General features: G+C 32.3%; 1 protein-coding gene across 1 annotated transcript; it reads left to right on the plus strand.

Moving 5' to 3' along the window:
- The first annotated feature begins 11,354 nt into the window (after positions 1-11,354).
- Positions 11,355-13,105, plus strand: LOC140963172 (uncharacterized). The gene is made up of 2 exons (XM_073422439.1): positions 11,355-11,719; positions 12,482-13,105. The coding sequence occupies exons 1-2, from the start codon at positions 11,465-11,467 to the stop codon at positions 13,052-13,054; spliced, it is 828 nt and encodes a 275-aa protein (XP_073278540.1). The 5' UTR covers positions 11,355-11,464; the 3' UTR covers positions 13,055-13,105.
- Positions 13,106-14,971: the final 1,866 nt, after the last annotated feature.

Consider the following 14,971-nt stretch of genomic DNA (forward strand, 5'->3'; position numbering starts at 1 on the left):
TATATATATCCAATGGGGAGGCCCTAGGTAGCAGCTAGGCTGCGTCTCCTTGGAGCCAACACTGACTTCAACCCATACTTTGTCGTATTTATTGCTGCTTCTCTATTCATCTTATTATTCGAACTTTTCTAAATTATATATTTAATATTTATATATACGTACATGTATGTATTATACAGAATATCTTGGGATTCAGTCCTTGATATCAAATATAATGTAGTGAGGTGTATTCAATTCAGAGTTTTGATGACTTTTTCAAATGATAGACTTTTAGGGATTTGATAGATTTTTATTGACTTTTAGGGATTTGATAGATTTTTATTGACTTTTAGGGATTCTCCCGGATTTATAAACAGATTTATGTGGATTCATGTATACTTTTTTGCAAGATTTTTATAGAATTTTGTGAAATTTTTTTTATAGAATTTTATAAATTTTATACTTATGATAACATATTATTTTTTATCAATTTTTTTGAACCAATAATTAATTGCATATATAACATATTCAGTTTGAAATAGTTTTTCAATATTTATATTAATAAATTAATATACTTATTTAAAAGTTAAATCATTTAATCCTTACATGTGTATATATGTGAGTTTGTTTGAATGTTTGTAAATTTTTTAAAATAAATCAATTGATTAATCTGTAAACTTTTTTTAAATTGATAATATACATGTGAAAATAATATTATTTAGCCTTGTTTGATATAATTTTGTATAAAAATATTATAGCTTATATATTAACTGAAAATGCTAAAAATAATTTTAAAAATCATGGTTGTTGCGAGGTTATTCAATTATTAAGAATTAAACGATATTTTTTGGATCATCTTTTATTACTATTGAATATTACATTAATTTGTATAAATCATAGATTAAAAATCATAAAATCAATTTTAAAATTCAAAATTTCCTATGATATTAAAATAAAAAATTATTAAATGAACTGAAACGACCTCAACTTTTTTTTTCTTTTAAAACTAATAAACTCGAAAATACTAATTAAAAATAAACTTAACATTTTCATAAATAATAATAATTTAACATCTAAATCTCAAGTGCATAAAATAAATCTCTAAATCGTCAACTAACCAAAAATTCTGCATCAACCTTTAAAAGATCAACTAATATAAAATTAAAGCATAAAAATATCTCTAATAAAATCATTAACATAAATCTTTTATCTATCAAGCTAGTGCGGAAACATAAAGGTCCCTCGAGAGTGTACTGCTGCACTCAATCTACTCAATCGTCAGCGCATCCCATATATAATCAAATCTTGCATCATTCAAACCTAGTGAGTCTAATGACTCAGCACGTCCTAAACATGGATAACAAATAATACATATACAATCACATGCCTTTAAAAATCATAATTTTATTTAAAATAGCTTTTAAACATAAATAAACCATTTAAAAATCATTTAAGCATAAATCATATATCATAAATCATTTTAATTGTAAATTTTATAATCCTTTATCATTTTGGATGAAGTATGATCTTCGAAATTGACTAGAATTATTCTTTTGGTCGACTGCAGTTTTAGCTCCACATGGTCCATGGGGGTAGGCACTAGGCTCCACCGTGGAAATACGATCGTCGGGACTTCCTCGAGTGCATTCTCTCATAGACGGACTTCCTCTAGGGCATTTTCCCATAAATAGGCTCCCCCTCAGGCCTTCTCCCGTAAATGGGCTCCCTTTGGGGCATTTTCTCCTCACGACATCCTCACAAATCATATATTATATATCATATATCATATCTTTTGTCACAGTCAATTCACATCCCTCAAAACATTTTTAATTTTCTTTTTAAAAGTATAAAATACCACAACTTTCCAAAAATAGCATTTTAAACAGTATAAATTGCACAACTTTACCATAATTCATAAAATATCATATTTTCCTCAAAATCATCATTTTAAATCATAAAATATCATTTAACATGCGTTATGATCCTTCTGGACGTTTCCAAGATTTTATGTATTTTCTCAAGTGTAGAATTACTGTTTTTCCCACATACGTAAAAATTCTCGATTTTAAATGGAACATGTTAAAAAAATGTCAAATAAATTGTATCACATTAATAAATAATCACAAAAACTCTTATGAAACGGTCTCACATGTAAATTTTGTGAGATAAATATCTTATTTGACTCGACTAATGAAAAAATATTAATTTTTATGTCAAAAATATTATTTTTCATTTGTAGATATGTGTTGGATCGCCACGTCTCACGGATTGTCTCACAGAAGGGCTGCTGAAAAATAATGTGATATCCTTATAGTAATACGACCTACCCCCTTGAGATATTACTCCAAAAATAGGATGAACTAACCCAACATTCGGGAAATTACCCAAATTTAGGGTCGAATAAATCATTGAATACGATGATTTGGAGGAGACACGAGGAGTAATTTCAAATATTTAGTAAACAAACTGCGATGATTTAATGAGTTTAATAAACAGAGAGTTGATGAGTTTAATAAAATGGATATTTCACTAAACTTTAATAATATAACCAGATTGAACTTTAATTTTTAAGCCGGAATTTTCTTTAATAATGGAACTTTAATTTTTAAGCTGGAATTTTTTTTTAATAATTTTAGTCTGGTAAATTGGTCTATTTTGGATTTTAGGTCTATAATTTATCTATATTTGGTTTTTATTAAATACATTTTCTTTCGGTTCTTTTTTTTTTCTCCCAAAATTCAATAAAGCATTAAAACATTAATATTCTTTTACATAACTAATGTTGGTATAATTAAATAATATTACACACATTAAATTAAATCTAAACAAATATAAAAGGAAAAAAAAAAAGCTAAATGACACCCAATTATATTTCAATATATACGGGAGGAAAGAAGCTTAGAGTTCCTTTTTTATTTTTGCTTGGTTAAATTCTAATGTGTAATATAGGTTTTAGTCTAGTCACATGAGCCATATAGAAGAGTACCCGTGCCAAATAAACAATATTTGATGAATTTAGTGGCTTGCGTAAAAAAAAAGATATAAACAATCAAATTTACTAGATGAAAAGATAATTTACATGACTAAAACTGATCAAAACAAGTGAACTTATAAGACTATAATTATAATTTTTCATAATTTTAAATAATTAGTGATGTTATATATTTACGCTCCAATTTTTGTTAATTATGCTTCATTTTATGAATGGATTTTAGATATAAAATGGAGTGTGATTAACAAAATTTGAAGTGAAAAAACTTTAGACTCTAAATAATTGGTATGTGCATGCTATTTTATGAAATTGTTGTAGTTAATATTTGAAATATTTCCATTTTAATACTTGGATATTTATAGATTCTAAATTTTATGAGTCAAAATATTCGAAGGGTTTTTCTCAATTGAATCTATGGGTGCTTCGGGTAGTATACAATATTGTCCAAAGATGGAATTAACTTTCACAACAAATGAGACGACAAATTGCCGATTGTTAATGTCCTAATCATGATGATTATTGTGGATAAAGTTTATGTCAAATCATGTCTAAGTTATGTGCTAATAAACAATAAACCTATGTGCGTACGTTGTTTTACGACAATAATATTATGTCTATGAATCCGAAACCAACAAACTCACACATTCCTCGTGGATTTAGTTTTTAAATGATTTATGATATAATGATAATAAATTAGAAGATAAGGTTAACTTCAATATATTGTTACACAAAAACTTCAATATTATTACACAAAAATTTTTGTAAGACGGTTTCATTTGTCGATTTTGTGATACAGATCTTTTACTTGAGTCAACCATGAAAAATTATTATTTTTATGTTAAAAATATTTTTTATATTGTAAATATATAGATTTTTAATTCTTCTTACGAATAAAGATAATGATTTTTTTCTCACAAGAGATATAATCATTATATTATTGTAGGACACGAACCAGAGATAAAGATGAGAAAATGACATGGAGTCTAATAATGTGTCTTGACATCCGATCAGGTAAATGGCTGAGGCTTGTGTACGAATATCATCGTCCGGACGTCCCTAATCTACATCTGAATTCTTCACTTATTTATGTTGGTTTTCCACCATTATATTTATGTAGTGCTAATAATCCTCACATTTATTTCAAGGTTTTTCGTCAATACTGATGTCACTGAAAAATATTAAGGAAAATTATAATTTTTTATTTTTATTTTTATTTTTCTCTATTTTCGATTTTGATTTTCTATATTGTCAAATTTCAATTTTAGTCAGATGTCTTAGTTTAAGTATTTTTTAGGAATATTATAGTCAATTTTCTGACTTGGCACTAATGCAGCCCTAGTGTGACATTAATGTGTGTAGTGTCTGTTGGAACATTTTATGCCCGCAATCTTGATTTTGATGTTAACAAAACTTGTTATTTTGTTTATGATGAATTTACCTAAGTGCGCAGAAGCTGAAACTGATCAAGATTAAAACTGATCAGTTATCGAGCCAAAACTGAAGCTATCGAGACGCAAATTAAAATCGCCAACTGATTGCCCAAACTAAAATAGTTCAACTGATATATCAAAAGACCAGTTCAACTGATTGACCAGCTGATAGACAGTTCAGGAGAAGACCTTCAGAAGCCCAGCCAGCTGATGAAGAGCCCAGTTGACCAGTTCAACTGAATCAGTGAAATCAGTTAAACTGATGAGCCAACTGATTTCACCAAACAAGTTTAAGATCAGTTCAACTGACCAGTTCAGAACATCAGTTAAGAATCAATCAGTTTGCAAAACACGACAAGCTTATTCAAATGGAATCCAGCTGTACGCATTGAGGAAAAGCTTTTGTCCAGTAAAAGGATAATAATGGATGTTGCAGCAGAGCTTAAAGCCAAAACGTTCCAGAATGGCTGTCGGAAAGTACAAAAATATTTCGAGGAACGAACTCAAATTACAATGAACATATTTGATTAGTCTTGATGTACGATACATTGCCTATATAAATACCAGACCAAGATCGTCAATAAACAAGGTGTGGAAATACAAGTGTGTGAAAAACAGAAGAGAGAAGAAGAATGACACGCTCAACTCATATCTGCTTACAGAAGCAATCAGCCCAGACTTGAGAGAACACTTCAAAGTGTTATCAGCTTAGTTTAGAAGCATTTTTCTCTCTGTGTGTGAGAACACTTTCATGTTGTATTCATATATCAGTTCTCACACATACATACACACACCATCTCTCACATATAGAGAAAATAAAGCGTATTGAATAGTTGAGTGAGTCTTGCACAAAAACAATAAACTTGTATGTAGTCTTCAACGCATAGACGTTAAGCAAGTGTTGGCTCGAAGGTGTTGCCTTCAGTCTAGGCTAAGAATTCAGTTAGGCAGTAGGGTAAGTCCTAAGCTGAGTGGGTTTGTACAAGACATTGTATAAGTCAAAGTCTTCTAGTGGATCCTACCCGAGGTGATAAAAGGGGTAACGTAGGAGCAGTTGAAGTCTTCGAACATCCATAAACATATCTTGTGTACTTAACTGTTTAACTTTTGTTTTCAAACTGATTTGATCAGTTCGAGCAGTTATCAGTTCAGTTCTTACCATAAATAAACTGATATATGCAAGAACTGATTCTCCTTATTTCAGTTATTCAGTTTATACAAGTTAATAGACTTTCAAATTGGCCAGATTTCTTAACGAATGATTATTTCGAGTATTTTTCGATTGGTTCAAAACCAAACTCGATTAAATTCATCGGTTTTTATATTCTTAGAACACGAGCTATTGCAGCTCATTGAGAATATTGTGTTTGAAGCACCTTCGCAGGTCTTAGAACCGATCCATCAGTGTCATTTCATCACTTCCTATGAAAAAGATTAAAATTTCCAAAAATCGAAGGCTACGACTGAAATTTTATAGCATACACGACCAAAATCGCAAGAAGCTAACATACACAATCAAAATTGCCATTTTCTCTATATGTTTCATAGACCCCATTCCATTATTTTTAATGTTGGTGATATCTAAAATTTTACAAGGGATATTCTTATTGATGAAAAAACTAATATAATCCAATGATACTTGTTAGCCAAAATGCTTAAATTCGAAAGATGAGTGTAGTCGAAAGTTATAGCAGTTATAGAACAATGAATGAAAGCAATATCGCGGATTTAGAATACTAAACAAAAAGAGTATGATATTGAAAGTATAAATATAGCAAGAAAATTGTAAACCAAGCCGAGACATGTAACAAATGCTGTTTTCTTAAAGCAGATTTGTTCCCTCTTGCGGTGCTTGGAGGATCAAGATGGAAAGATGTTTTCAAGGATACAAAGGATAACCTGGAGTAACTTAGTACGAAATTACTACACTGATGAACTGAAGAAAGTACTTGAACTTTATCACAAGAATTGAGAAAGCAAAAGAAAACGAGAAGAAAGAATGAAGAAGTTGTGTGTTTTGAGGACTTTGGACAACCTCTATTTATAGGTGTACGAGATCTATGAAGACATTCAGAGGTTGGGCATCCAAAAGGCCAAAAGTTGGCTAGCAGAAGCACCAAAAGTTGTTGTCTAAAGCACCAACAACCACCTAGATGAATAAAAAGTCTCATCCAGAAGGTTTGGCCAGGGCATGTGGAAGGTCTCATCCGAAATGGAAAAAGATGTAAAATAATAATAAAAATTTAAAAATGTGGCTTAGCCTAGGTAGGCGATTTTTACCTTGATCGGTCTGATATTTGACGCACCCAAGTCGTGTTCGTACGCTTGCAAGCAAGTCAAACCTTTTTCAGTGAAATCGTGAACTTGATTTACACTCCCTTACGAAGGTGCGCGCGCAAAAGAGCCTCTTAACTAACAAATCTTACACCTTCATAAATTGTGACTCAGTATAAACTTACCCAAGCTAACTTTATTTTTCTATGTGGAACAAATCCATCATACTACACTTGTACCATCCAGTTATCATATGTATTAATTCATAAACCCATATATTACATGTTCGCTTTTCATTCACTTAAATTGGAAAAGCCCAATGACCATTACACATAATACCACAATCTCCCACATAAATAGAAATTGTAAGGTAAACAAATATCTTTGTGATAAAGTTCAACAGTTGACTCTTTACCATTTGAAGCTTTCATTGTGAAAGCACAATAACTAGTAAACAGTAGGCGTGGTGTCTTTGAATTGCACATCCTTTTGTGTAAATTAAGATATATTTCACAGATGACTCTCCCCAATACAATACCGTTCTCATGATTGTGTTCATTTTTACCATAAACACATGCCTGGTTCTTCAACACATGCCTGGTTCTGCAAGATGGTCTATAATTGAGCCTTGCAACTCCTTCGAAGCAACCATATTTCTCTCTCACATATGTGATTCTATATTACTTCTCATCAGAATCATTAAAAGTCATATGTTTATTTTCAACATTTACTATTTCATAATAGGAATATGAAGGGATAACCTCCACAATGATCCACCAAATCAATGTGATTAGGTTTTCTGTTGGAACATTTCATGTTCGCAATCTTGATTTTGATGTTAACAAAACTTATTATTTTGTTTCTAACAAATTTATCTAGCGCGCAGAAAGTTGAAACTGATCGGGTCACAAATTGATCAGTTCCCAAAGCCAGAACTGAAGCTGTCGAGACGCCAACCGAAAGCACCAACTAATTGCCAAAACTGAACCAGTCCAACTGATATATCAAAGAACAGTTCCACTGATATTCCAGCTGATAGGTGGTTCAGCAGTAGACATTTAGAGGCCTGACCAGCTGATGAAGAGCTCAACTGATTAAGAACCCAGCTGAACAAAAGAACTGATACAGTGAAATCAGTCCAAACTGATTTCACCAAATCAGTTCAGAGAACCAGTTCATCAGACCAGTTCAGAGCATCAGTTGTAACTTATATGTTCGCATGTCACGACAAGACAATTTAACGGAATCCAGCTAAGCGCGAATATATAAAGCTACAAGCTACCTCACAGATGAAAGTACAATAATAAACGTTGCAGCAAAGCTAAAAAGAGAAAAGCTTCCAGAACAGTTGTCAGAATGACAAGACATGTCTTAAAGAAGCACATGCAAATGCAATGGACATTATTATTGAGTCTTCATGTACGGTCAGCTGAGCGCCTATAAATACCAGGTCAAAGACCAGTGAAAACAACAAGAAGCATCATAATCACAACTAGATACCAGTGTGTGAATAAAACTGAGGGCACGCTCATTACATACCAACTTACTAGAAGCAGTTAGCCTAGTTGTGTGAGAACACTTTTGTGTTGTATTGATTAGATCAGTTCTCACACACTCACACAATCATTCAAATATACAGAGAGTTGAGCTTATTGTTTAGATGAGTGATTTTTCACACAAAGGCGTAAAACAATGAGGTTGTAGTCTTGGCATAAAGATGTTAATCATTATGTAGATTGTAAGGTGCTGCCTACAATTTTGAGTGTTAAGAGTTCTAGTTGGATGCTGTCCTTCTGGAGTGGGTTTGTACAAAGAGTTGTATTAATCAAAGTCTTCTAGTGGATCCTACCCGAGGTGGTAGAAAGGGTGACGTAGGAGCAGTTGAAGTCTTCAAACATCCATAAACATATCTTGTGTCCCTAACTATTTAACTATTGTTGTAAAAATGATTTGATCAGTTCAGCTGATTTCAGTTCAGTTCTTCCTATAACTAAACTGATACAAGCCCGGACTGATCCCTTTATTTCAGTTATTCGGTTTAAACACAAGCTAAAAGCTTTAAACTATTCAGTTTTCTTAACGAAAGATTATTTCGAGTACCTTTCGCTTGGTTTGAAAATCAAATTCAATTTAATTCATCGGTGTATTCATTCTTAGAACACAAGCTATTGTAGTGTATGGAGAATATTGTGTTTGAAGCACATTCAAATGTGTCAAAACCGATCCTTCATTGTCCCATTGAACCTAGTTCTTGGGATCTTAGTCAGCATAAGTTGGTTTCTCCTTTTTACCAATTTATTCTACAGGCATCAATCTCATTCTCCTTGATGATTTCACAAATAACTCTTTGTTTAACCCTTTGGTTAATGGTGTGATTATGTTGTCCCGTTGAAAGTCAGCGTAGGCTGAGTTTTTCTTCGGACCAATTTATTCTACAGGCTTCAGTCTCATTCCCCTTGATGATTTCACAAATAACTCTTTGTTTAACCCTTTGGTTAATGGATCTGCTATATTATCCTTTGACATTATACAGTCAATTAAGAAGATTCCAATTGAGAGTATTTGTCTAATGATATTGTGTTTACGACGTATATGTTTAGACTTACTATTATACAAATTGTTTTGTGACCTTTCGATCGGATATTGGCTATCTTAGTGTATACATATAATCGACACATGTTTCACCCATGCTAGAGCATCTTCTAAAAATAAATGCTGCCATTCAGCCTCTTCAACACATTTTTCCTGGGCTATAAACTCAGATTCCATCGTGAATCTAGATATTGCAATTTGTTTATGAGATTTTCATGTAATTGTTGCACCTCCTAAAGTGAATACAAATCCACTTGTAGATTTTAAGTCTTTAATATCAGATATCTTTGCATCATTGTATCCTTTATTAACAGCGGGATATCTGGTATAGTTTAGCTTATGGTCACGAATGTACCTTAAATACCTTAGCAATCTGATATTTGCTTTCTAGTGTTCATCTCCAGGATTACTTGTGTATCTACTCAATTTTCTTATTGCATAGATATGTCTGCTCTTGTACAACTCATTAAATACATCAGACTTCTAATGAATCGAGAGTATTCAAATTTAGAGATACTCTCACCTCGATTTTTTGATAGATGTTGACTTATATCTATCGAGATTTTAGACAATGCAGAGTCATCCTTATTAAATTTCTCAAGGATTTTGTCAACATAAAATATCTGAATTAGGACCATCATTTCTTATGTTCTATGGATTTTAATTCCAAAGATTTCATCGGCTAAACCCAAATCTTTCATATCAAATTTTGAGTTTAACAAATTCTTGGTGGATGTAATAATCTAATCATTGCTCCCAATGATAAGCATTTTATCTACAAAAAGGCATAACATTACATAGTCATTTTCCGTGTCCTTAATGTATGCACATTTGTCAAAACATTGACTTTAAATCTACTTTCTAACATGGCTTTAACAAATTTTTCGTGTCATTACTTTGGTGCTTGCTTCAAGCCATATTGAGATTTTACCAATTTACAAAACTTGTTTGCTTGCCCATGTGTAAAAAATCTTTCAAGTTGTTCCACAAAAATTCATCTTCTAAATCTCCATTTAGAATTGTAGTTTTTACACCCATTTGTTATACTTCAAGATTCCGAAATGAAAAAAATCACAATCATCACTTGTATTGAGTTTATTCTTGTTACAGGGGAATAGTGTAAAATTAATCTAGCTCTTCACGTTGACGGTAACCCTTAATTACCAAACTTGCTTTATACTTACCATGGTTCCATCTGATTTCATTTTTCGTTTAAAAATCAATTTGTAACATAGTGGTTTGCTTACTTGAGAAAGGTCCACTAATTCACATGTACGGTTTTGTAAAATGGAGTCTATTTCGGAATTTATAGATTCTTTCCATTGGGGTCACTCAAATGAATTCACAATTTTCTTGAAGTTTTGATGTTCACTTTCCATCATGAAAGTGATGAAATCCGGACAAAAATATTTCTCTGTTCTAGCTCTTTTGTTACGTCTAGGTTCAATTTCATTGTTAACCTCTTGTTCTTTTTCCATGGTCTCATGTGATCTATTGGATGAACTTGGTTATTCATTATATTTGCATGGAAACACATGTTCAAAGAACGAAGTATTTCTTGATTCCATTATCGTATTCTTGTGATTAGGAATTTGAGATTGCAGTATAAAGAAACAATAAGAGTTACTATTTGTGCATATTCAATGAAAATGAAATCAAAAGATTGTGTTCATAACTTTACCTTTTTTGTAGTGGGTACTGTTATCTTGGCAAGATGCCCCCCTCACTCACAAATATTGGTAGAAAGAAGTTCATTTTTTCCATAATTCATATGGACTTTTATCTTATTTATTTGAGGCACCTTATTTAAAAGATAATTTTCTGTTAGAACAGCTTCACCCCACATGTTCTATGGTAAACTAAAACATACTAACAATACGTTCATCATTTTTTCAATCTGCGATTCTTTCTCTCTGCAATTTCAGAATGCAGTTTTGAACCATGGATGCATTGAATGGAAATCCGTAACAAGTTTAATCAACCTTAAGTTGCCTCTGGGCTCCTAGCAACTGCTATTCATAATTATAGTATATCAGTAAAATTAGTCTAGAAAGTAGTTTTGAACCAGAGTTGCACTGAAAGAAAATTCTTGTTCAAATTGATTGTTTGCTTTTCATGATTGATGCTGATTTATGTGTATGTTCCACTATAGGTCGTGGGAGGAAATGGTGTTGAACAGTCTGTTATAAGTGGATCTATGGAAGTGCTTCGTCTATGTTTGGCTGTTGCAACATCAGGTGTGCCAGTTCGAGAACAGCTTTTTAATGCTTCTATATGCCATCACACTCCTTTCAACTTATTCCAACATGGAGAATTTTCTAGAAGTTTTGGCCGAAATTCAGATGTTGCTTCATTAGATGTGGCAACACATATTCTTATCCCAAGAAATGATGGTCGTAGGCATCGTAGTGGTAGCCATGGTGATGTTGTCTTCCTTACCAACCGAGGAGAGGTATGCTGTTTAAGTTTCTCCTGTTTGCATCATGCCTTCTGTAATTAGCTTTAAAACTGGTGTGAAGCTCCTCCCTCATATTTAATTATCCCATCCCCCCCACCCCTCGAATCATGCTCGACATAGTTATGGATTGTGTTTTATCCAATAATTTATAATTCATATTTCTCGTTGGAATTTTCTTCTGCTGAAATCTGCAAATCTTCACAACAAATTTGCAAGAAATTTTGTATTTTTCGATTTATTGGTGCAGCTTGTACCTTTTCCTATTTTCGTTGATTGGCTACATGACTAAATTTTCAGATTGCTTCTCACAAAATAGCTAGCGATTGAACAGGTGTAAAAATATTTGGGATCTTTATTTGTTGCAAATGAATGTGTTGATCTTGTTGGTTAAGGGATTAATGGACGTTCATTTATCCGGGTTGGGTTGTATGATTCAGATATGATATTTTGAATGGATATGATTTTAGTTCTGAAGTGGTCAGAATTAAATTTGTTTAGCTAGAATTACAATACTAACATCATTCTAGCATGCCAAAAGAAACAGGACCAACCTTTTTGTTTTTTGGGTGGTTCCAAGAAAAGGGTTGAAAATAGAGGGGTGAATTTTTGATGTGATGGTTCGAAATCAAACGATACCAAGTCCTTTGTTGATATAGTTTTAAATCATGGTTTTCCATTGTTTTCTGTCACAAATTCTGTTGAAAATTTAACATTCCTATTTCTCCTTTGTCAATTGTTTGACAACTAATGTTTCAGGTGACATCATACTCTCCTGGATTGCACGGACATGATGCTGACTGGAATTGGCAGCTGTTGACTGGTGCCACATGGTCCAAGCTTCCATCTCCATCTGGGATGGACTTTGATGTGGTTCCCACACTTAAGCCATTTCCTCTACGTACGCACGACAATCCTGAAATGATTCTCGCTGTAGGAGATCAAGAAGCCGTTGTGTTATCTCGTGGAGGAAGTTTATTAACGACCATGGATCTTCCGGCACCTCCTACACATGCCTTAGTGTGCGAGGACTTCTCAAACGACGGATTGACAGATATTATTGTTGTGACTTCTAACGGGGTGTATGGTTTTGTGCAGACGAGGCAACCGGGTGCACTATTCTTCAGCACGCTCGTGGGTTGTCTTATTGTTGTGATGGGAGTGCTATTTGTTTCACAATACTTTAATTCTAGCAAGGGGAAGCCACGGGCATTATCGTCATCTCTGCTGTATGCGCACTTACTTTCCTGTCCTGCTCTCTTCTTCCCTACATCCCCTAAAAATTTTGTTTGCATTTTAGGACCCAAGCCAAGACTGTTGCTTCTAATTTAAATATTAAGGCTAGTTAAAATAGCCCTTAAAATGGTTTCACGATTGACCACTAGGGCGCTCTAGGAGGATCAATATCTAATAATTGCTCTAACTGATTGTATTTTAATTCAATCTCACTTTTGTGCAACTCACACTTCTCATATACGTTTACATTTTCCTGTTATCTATATTATTTATAAAATTAAACCTCTTTTAATAATTAACTTTGGTATGATTGTAAATTTTTTTTTTTTATAAATCTTAAAATTCTCTCTATTCATCAATTGTATATATTGTTAAAAAATAAAAATTTACGGTAAAAATCTCAAACTCACAAAAATATATTGAACTGCGCACTTTATAAAATTTTCTCCATTCAATTGTGTTTTTTTTCAAAAATTGAGACCTATGTATAGAATTTTTTTGGAAATAATCTTAAAATAAATATATTATTACATACATTATCACAGATTAATTTTCAATGTTTACAACTTTTATTTTCAACACTCTTTCTTGTGATGATGATCATGAGACAATGATTGTTTTCGTTACGTGTTCTTTAAAATGTCTCTTTAAAAACCTTATTAGGAAAAATCCATTGAGATAAAAACCATATAGTAAGGGAAAAATAATGCAGTCACGTAAAATCTCCATCATGTTAACACTAACGATTCTTCACAAATTTCGTAGATTGCGCATTCCAATGTTATATATATGGTTTCTGAATATTGTCGTAGAAAGTGCCTTTGTGAAGAGATTTGATGAGTTTTCACTTGATTGAATGTAACGAATATCAATATCTTTACTATTCTCAAGCTCTTAGGTGAATGCGAAGAACTTATGGGGAATATGCTTAGTTCTGTCGCTTTTTATATATCCTTCTTTCATTTGAGTAACACATACAACATTATCTTCATATAGTGTCACAGACTTCTTGTCAAATGATAATCCGCATGAGATTTGGATATATTGGGTCATTAATTTTAGCCACACACAATCACGGATTGCTCCATTGGTGTAATAATCTCGGTGTGATTTGATGAAGTTGTTACGAGTGTTTGTTTCTGTGAACGCCAAGAAATTACAGTGCCTCCACGAGTAAATACATATCCGGTTTGAGAATTTGCCTTGTGTGGATCATATAAGTACTCAGCATCAGTATAACCAATTATATTTTGATTGGTATTTTTTGAATACAAAAGTCTCATGCCTTTCGTTCTTCGTAGATAACGGAATATATGTTTAATTCCATTCCATTATCTCTTTGTTGGATATGAGCTAAATCTTGTGAATAAATTTATAGAAAAAGATATATTAGGTCTTGTACAATTTGCAAGATACATAAGGGCACCAATAAAACATTTAAGGACCTTTTCTGTATAATTTGACCGATGAACAAATATTCCACATTTTTTTTGTTCAATTTGCAAATCCAGACAATACTTTTTTTTTCTAGGTCCTTTATTTCAAATTCTTCCTTAAAGTACAAGACAACTTCTTGAATTTCCTTATTCGTTCCAATGATGTTTAAATCATTAACATATACAACAATAATTACGCATCCGGATGTTGTTTTCTTAATGAAAACGCAAGGACATGTTAAATTGTTTACATATCTATTTTTCATTAAGTGTTCACTTAGCCGATTATACCACATTCGGTCGGATTGCTTTAACCCATATAATGATCTTTGCAATTTCACATAATAACATTTTTTGGGTATATATATATATATATACCCAAAAGATACATTTTAAAATTTTCAGATACCGCCAAACTAATCAAATACAGAAACGTAACAGCATCCATAACGGGAGAATACGTTTCTTCATAATCAATTACAGGTCTTTGAAAAAAACCTTTTGGGACAAGTCGAACTTTATATCTTACTATTTCATTTTTCACATTTCACTTTCAAATAAAAACCATTTGTACATG

This window comes from Primulina huaijiensis, chromosome 17, assembly GCF_012295235.1.
Source record: "Primulina huaijiensis isolate GDHJ02 chromosome 17, ASM1229523v2, whole genome shotgun sequence".
Taxonomy (NCBI): domain Eukaryota; kingdom Viridiplantae; phylum Streptophyta; class Magnoliopsida; order Lamiales; family Gesneriaceae; genus Primulina; species Primulina huaijiensis.